Raw genomic sequence first — 7,127 nt, 5'->3', positions numbered from 1 at the left:
GGGGGTGGCCCTTTTTAAAAAATACTGAATTTCTGATTAAAATGTTTGTGGAACTTTTCAACACCTGTTTGCAGGTTTTTTGTTTTTGTTTTTTGAACAGTTCTACTCCTATGTCTTCCTCTTTGTTTGTAATGTGCCTAATGTCTTTCTACTACTGGCTGCAACTTATCACAGTGCCAGATCCACAGAGGTGGGACCAGATCACTGGGAACCACAGGAGACTCTAGGGGATGAAATTTCTGCAATGGAATTCTTTCCCACCTGTTTGGTTGAGCTCTTGCAGTTCTAAGGTAGCCATCTTTGGACTGAAAGATTATCAAAGCTCTGTATGGATCTTGAAGGATTCATGAGAGGCCAAGACAATTCTGATGCAGACCTTTAGTCTCCTCACTGGTTTTAGCCCCATTAGATCATGTGTGGCTCCACTGGAGCCATGCTATAAGTCAGTTCCACTAGAGCCAGCCATAACTCCATAGGCATAATCCTCCTTTTCTATTGAATTCGACTAGTCACTATATGCCGTACAGATTCAATGTTTATGGCGCTTCTGTTAGTTTTCTATCTTATATAGAAACAAAGAGGTCAGCACAGAGTGTCACCTCTATGCTTGGTTCTTTGTGTGTGTACGTGAAAGAGAGACAGTCAAAGACAGAAACAGAGAGACAGAGAAACCAGAGGAGAAATCTTGTCTGCTGTCATCTGTTGTATTGTTGGTGCAATTTAGTTTCTGTTAGCAATTTTTGAGGGGAAGAAGAGTCTTGGGCTGGGAACTGTTTTGTACATCACTTCAGTTATGGAAGGGGTCCAAAACCAGATCTTAAAACATGCAAAAACACACGTAAGAATCATAGTTCACATTTATAGAAAGACCATTAGCTTAAATATAGTATAGTGAGACTTACTGTCTATTCCTGCTGTCCTTTACGAAATTCCCAGTGATGTCAAGGATTTCAGGTTCTAGTCTTTGGTTTGTAAATGATCCATTCTTTACTCTTACAGTTACGGTATATGCAGAAAGGAACTGTGGTGTTTATTTTATTCCTTGCTGCATTTTATTTCCAAATATAAGTAATCACACAAATAATTGTTTATTAACATCTATTCATATGGAAATGAGATATTTCCGTATGAAACAAAACATAATTATAGCTAAAGCAAAGACTTTAAGGCAAAGACTGTCTTTTTGTAACATGCTTGTACAGTGCTTAGTACCATGGGCTGAAGCATCTAGGTGCTCCTGCAATGCAAATAAATTATGAAGGTGATGATGATAACTATAACAGCTGCTGGTATCAGGCTCCATTTTTATCTCTTGCAAATCTGCTCAGTAATGCCACTCACACTGTTCTAATCAGGACAAAATCTGGGCTTTGTAGAACTGCAAAAATTAATTACTTACCTCCAATATATGAGAATACCCACAAGAATCACTAGACAGATAAAAGTCAGGGCTGATACGACCACAAGTGGTATAACTGTCTTCTTCTCTGATTCCAGACTCTCAGCTAGACCAATACGAGACTCATGGCTACTATTACTTGCCTCTGTAGTCAGAGAAAATTGAAATAATCCATGTTTAAACTTTAACAAAAGGCATGGTGTAACTGAATGTGTTTATAAGAGCCCTAGGTAATGTCACTTACCTAATTTGTAGTGTATTGCACAAAATATACATTTTTGCAAACCAGTTTAAAGGAAATAAGCAGACAGAAAGTAAAGCAAAGTATTAGAGCATCCCAGCAGTGTAGAACTACTTTTTTGAGAAATGCAGCTTTTTGTTAACATAAAATTTAAATATGAAAGCTTTTCATTCTTAAATCTTTATGTAAGGGCAGGATCTAAATATATGATACTGAAATATATGAAGTGATCTGTAATCTTACAATTTTATTTATGTAATGAAAAGCACTGTTCCTTTGATCGATAAGAATCAAAGGGCAATTTCTTTAGCACAATGTAGAACTACATGACTGCACTTTTGCATCTGAAACTAATATTTTAATATTTTGCTTGGTTTGTAATTTTGTCCTTAACATGCAGAAGAAATTCTACTTCCATTTAAGTCAATGACAAAACTCCCATCAACATCATTGGGACCAGAATTTCACCTCATGTTTGTTTTTTGTTTTTTTGAGGAGAATCAAATGATTAGAAAAACAGATAAATTCTATAGAGCTCATATGGCTGTGTGGATGACTACTGGATGACTAAATGCACATGTCCAGAATTTGTGAAAACAGTCTTAAAAGTCCATTAAAATAAAATGTTAGAGGCTTAACACTGCAACTTGGATGCTGCTCAATCTTTAAACTTGAAGTGGATGAACTTGGTTGTGGATTTTAATGAGCAGTTGTTAGGGACAGAGCCCCATTCTTTCAATAAGAACTGCATAGACAGATCCCTGCATTGATACAGAGCCCTAAATCAGTGAACCTCTACATGAGAAGTGAAGTGTTCCTGCTTGCAATCAAATTCAGGACTGGGGCTTAAGGGACTAGTTTTACATTTCTGCTTGGATAAAACTCCCATTAGAGAAGATCCTCAATAAACATTACAAGTAAATCAAATGGAATTTATGTCCTAAAAAAAGTGACAAGAGGAAGCCCTAATTTCTGGAATGCCAAGTACCAAATTAAATCTGCAAAGGCACTACAAATTGATCTAATTGATCCTCTGCAGTTGTCAGCATTATCAATGTGATTGAAATGGTTTTATGACAAGACAATCAGCAGCCTACAACCAGTTTCAGTATTCTTGGGACCAAGGGCATGATGTAGAGAAAGACCTCTACCTAGCTTCCAATTTTGCAGGCGCAGTTTTGTTCCTAATTTATAACATGTGAACATCTAATGAACTGACTGCTCCCATAAACCAGAAAGGCAAACAGCAAATAATATAATTTGTGGTCACAACTAATTGCAGGTACAGATTATACTCACAGCATTGGAGGCTATTTCTGAAAAGTGGACCTTAAAATTTCTGGTGAATAAGCTAAAGGTTACACACACACATTTCTTGATTTCAATACGCATGTGCATACGAGATGAGGATATGATCCTTTGCACTGTCTACACTCATACAAGCTTGGAGATATTCACAGGGTAGTACATAATCCTACACTTGTAAGCAGTACCATGCTTAGTGTTTTACATTAGAATTACTTGCAAGGGGGGGCAAGAAGAATGCCTTCCTCCAGGCTTGAGGTAGTCTTTTGTCATTTTATTCATGTATCCAAATGCCAAATCCTATGGTAAACACTAGAAGAGCAGAATCATATATAGTCTAGGTGTGTACTTCTCCCTATATCAATTGACAGTTTTGGACCCCTTAAATTATATACTAAATATTACATATATCGTATATATACATATATAATTTATACAATATAGCAATATATATACTATATAAGCACACACCCACACAATATATACAATTATATGTAACATAATATATACTTGCATATATTATGTATAAACATGTTATATGTATAATGCACATATAAAATATTATATATATATAACTATATATTATGTGCAATACACATTTTATATGATATATACATAAATATATTATGTACAATCATATTTTATGATATATATATGATAAATAAAATTATGCACAGCTAAAATAGAAATTAATTTCATATTTGAATCCACCAGCACAAAAACAGAAATGTATCCATGGGTCAGGTTACAATTTAGAGATGCTTCTTCAATGTATCATTAAAAGAGAAACTTCTATATTCCACGGTGCTCATTAAGGTAGCTTAGGTTTCTTGCTCTTTGCTTTCTGGCAATTTTTGGCTCATTCATTTTCTTTCCTCCACAAGAGACTGAGTAAAATAAGTTTTGGGACTTTGTAAGTGAGATGAGATAAAATAAATGTCACCGTAATTAAGCACTGGCTGCTCAAACACTAGTTTAAATAGATTATTTATGAAACAATAGCTTATGAAAATAAACACTGATATTATTTGATCATTATCGTTTATAACTGATTTAGCTAGGATCCAAATTTTAACTGGGAGTAAATGTCATATTTTAGCCAGCTCTGTGCTGGACTGACAAATTTTAAAGCTCTGCTGATGAGTAGAAGCAGCAACATACCTAGGGCAGGGGGGCTGAGGGAAGGGGCAGGTGAGGGGGTCAGAAAAAAATGCTGCAGCTGCCAAATTGGGCCAGTAGGGCAGCAGCTGGAAATCACTGCTGCCCCAATGTGTTCATGCTGCCCAAGCTGTGCTGTTACACCTCTTGAGTAGGGGGCCACTGCTTAGGAGATCTCCATCCTCTTCCCTGCATTATATTTACAGGGCTTTTGCAGAGCTATGACCAAGTAAGTGAAAGATCACAGCAGATACTGACAAAAGAAAACATGTTACCTTTGAATGAGTGGTATTTTAATACACCAGCCTGCACCTCCTTCTTCCCCTGATATCCATGCAAGAGTGTTCTTGTCACCACAGGAAACTTCTGAGCTCCTTGACTAACCACTTCAGCTCCTTTTTGGAACTGTCATCCTGGGACTTGTTCTCCAGGCCAGGCAGCCTATTCATTCTCTATGCACTGGCTAATAGGCAGCCAGGACAGAAGCTGATACTTTTATCCTAATTGGGTTGTTAGTGAAACATTGCCTTTCCTGAAGCAGTTAAAAGCGTAAAAGGGTTTAATGACCTTGCAGGTGCTATACAGAAACCCCAAGTAAGTCTTGTTTCAGAAAAGCCATGAAAATGGCCATATAGCTATAAAGCGCGGCCAAAATTTCAATGAGCCATTTTTTAAAATTATACAAAATCTCAATTGTAAAAAGTTTAGTTAACTTTCAATAAATATTTCTCTGTTATAAATTGAACTGGAGATGTAACTATGCCAGTATGTATAATCATCATATATATTTGTTCGGTAGGAGGCCTCATGAGAAGTGCTCCGACTTGTTGAAAAAGAAAGTAATGCATGGTAAAGACATATCCATCAAAAATCAAAACTATTCATTGTTAACTGAACAATCAAATAATTTAGGTTTAACTATAATAATCTACAAATAATTTATGACAACCTTCATGTAACTTTAGGGATGACGTTTACTTAATTTTTTTTTTGCTGGACATTAAGGAAACAAATTTATACATTTGTTTGATCTAATTTGCTTTAGGCAATATCAGAATAATTGATTAAATTCTGCATTGCTTGTGTGTGTAAATCTGCTGCTAACTTCAATGAGATTGATAAATTTATCAGTGCTATTTTGAACTGAACTATGCAGATGGTCAGTCTGTCACCATGGCATACTATAAAAATACAGCTTGTGAATAGCATCACCTCAGGACTGCAACTTTTAGGTACATGACTAACTTTACTAGTTCCACTAGACTACTTCTGTGCATAAAGTTACTCGCAAAGTTATTCAGCTGGTTATTTATAGGATTAGACCTAAGATTTCTGCATTCTTTATGTATGCCATTTCTTGACTGGAAGTAAGAAACAGCATATTTAGTTGGATGATACTGCCCTCTACAGATATAGCAAACACACAACAGATGTTCAACATAAAATATTCACTACATTATCAGAAGAAATTTGAATTTTTAAATTACGTACAACTATTGTTGGTTCTGATTTTACCCTTACATTTTCAACACAAATGGCAATAAACAAAGCAAGTTTTTTGTTTGATTGATTTAAGCCTTTGACAATAAATGTATCTCATAGTAAATGACCAAGATATATATGCAGGGTCCAATTTTGTTACCCTTACTCATCTTTAGAATTATGCACTACAAATACTCCCGTTGTTTTTACTTAGGCTAATCACAAAGCCAGATAATACTAGACATGAGCAAATATAGCAGGAGCTGGCCATTAGTGATTTTAGAAAGGAGTAGATTTAGCATGAAACCTTGGTAGCTTTCTGGAATTTGAAAATGGGTGAAGAAATAATTAACAAAATGATTTTTTTTACAAGTTAAGATGAATCAGACTGAAACATCTTTTTCATCCTGACTAATACAAAATAAAACATAAAGAAAAAATATATTAGCATAAAAAAGTGTTATAATGAGCTTTCCTAGGAAAGGATTGAGGGTCCAGGTCCTTCTTAGAACTTTAAAAAGAAAATTCTGTCTTCAGAGTTGTGTGCCACCCAACTCCCAATGACAATACACACATATCCAAAGGCAGAATTTGGATCTGAATACTTCAGGGTATTTCAGTTTTCATTTTGTCATTAGAAGCTGCATTTACAGGAGAATCATTTCAACATTTATCCCCTGTTCCACAGTGTTTCCTTAATCAGGCCCATTGCCCTATTACATTCTCCTGTCACTGAAACATTCCTCCTGTTCTCATATTTTATGCTAAAATAATTTTTCATTCTCTGTGGCAAAAAAATTGTCACAGGTGCACACATTATGCATTAGACTGATCCATAACTAACCTGCCTCAGAAACGTTGAATACTGGTGAGTGATCACTAGTTACAGATGGTGCTGATGACTGTGATGATCCAGGAGTTAATTCTGAGTTACCTGCTTCAACTGCCCCTTCAGAGTCTCTCTCATTAAGGTCAGGAAAACTGAAATCTGTCGAAGTCTCATTATCATTAAGGCTATCTGAAGTACCTTGACCAGAACCACTCTCTTCATCACTTGTAAAAACAGCCCAAGATTTAGATTCAGATGTGTTTTGTAATGGGATACTAACAGTCTGGATATGATTTTCCAATACTGTTGGATCGTTGTGCTTCTTAGGTATCTCACTTGCTGTCAATGTCAGTATTGATGTATAATTATGCTTGTCCATGGCATGATTTATCTGACTGTCTGATGCAGCAGGTGTAATTTTCTTTTCTTCTTCATATTTCTCAGAATGTGAATTTATAATGTGGTTATTCTGATCCTTTATATTGTTTACCTGTAAGTAATTGTATCACATGCACTTCCCGTAAAGAAATTCAGGAAAAGGTAGTAGATGAACAGAAAACACAGGTAAACAATATAAAGGATCAGAATAACCACATTATAAATTCACATTCTGAGAAATATGAAGAAGAAAAGAAAATTACACCTGCTGCATCAGACAGTCAGATAAATCATGCCATGGACAAGCATAATTATACATCAATACTGACATTGAC

General features: G+C 35.6%; 1 protein-coding gene across 1 annotated transcript in view; it reads right to left on the bottom strand.

Annotated features, from left to right (window-relative positions):
- Nucleotides 1-7,127, bottom strand: part of PTPRZ1 (protein tyrosine phosphatase, receptor type Z1) — a 210,128-nt gene that overhangs the window by 58,098 nt on the left and 144,903 nt on the right. Inside the window, 2 exon segments of the mRNA XM_019509246.1 lie at nt 1,400-1,544; nt 6,430-6,971. Of these exon segments, the coding sequence (XP_019364791.1) occupies nt 1,400-1,544; nt 6,430-6,971 (687 nt within the window).

Source organism: Gavialis gangeticus, unplaced genomic scaffold (genome assembly GCF_001723915.1).
Source record: "Gavialis gangeticus isolate Ggan-Ray unplaced genomic scaffold, GavGan_comp1, whole genome shotgun sequence".
NCBI lineage: Eukaryota > Metazoa > Chordata > Crocodylia > Gavialidae > Gavialis > Gavialis gangeticus.
This window is presented reverse-complemented; position numbering and strand designations above follow the sequence as displayed.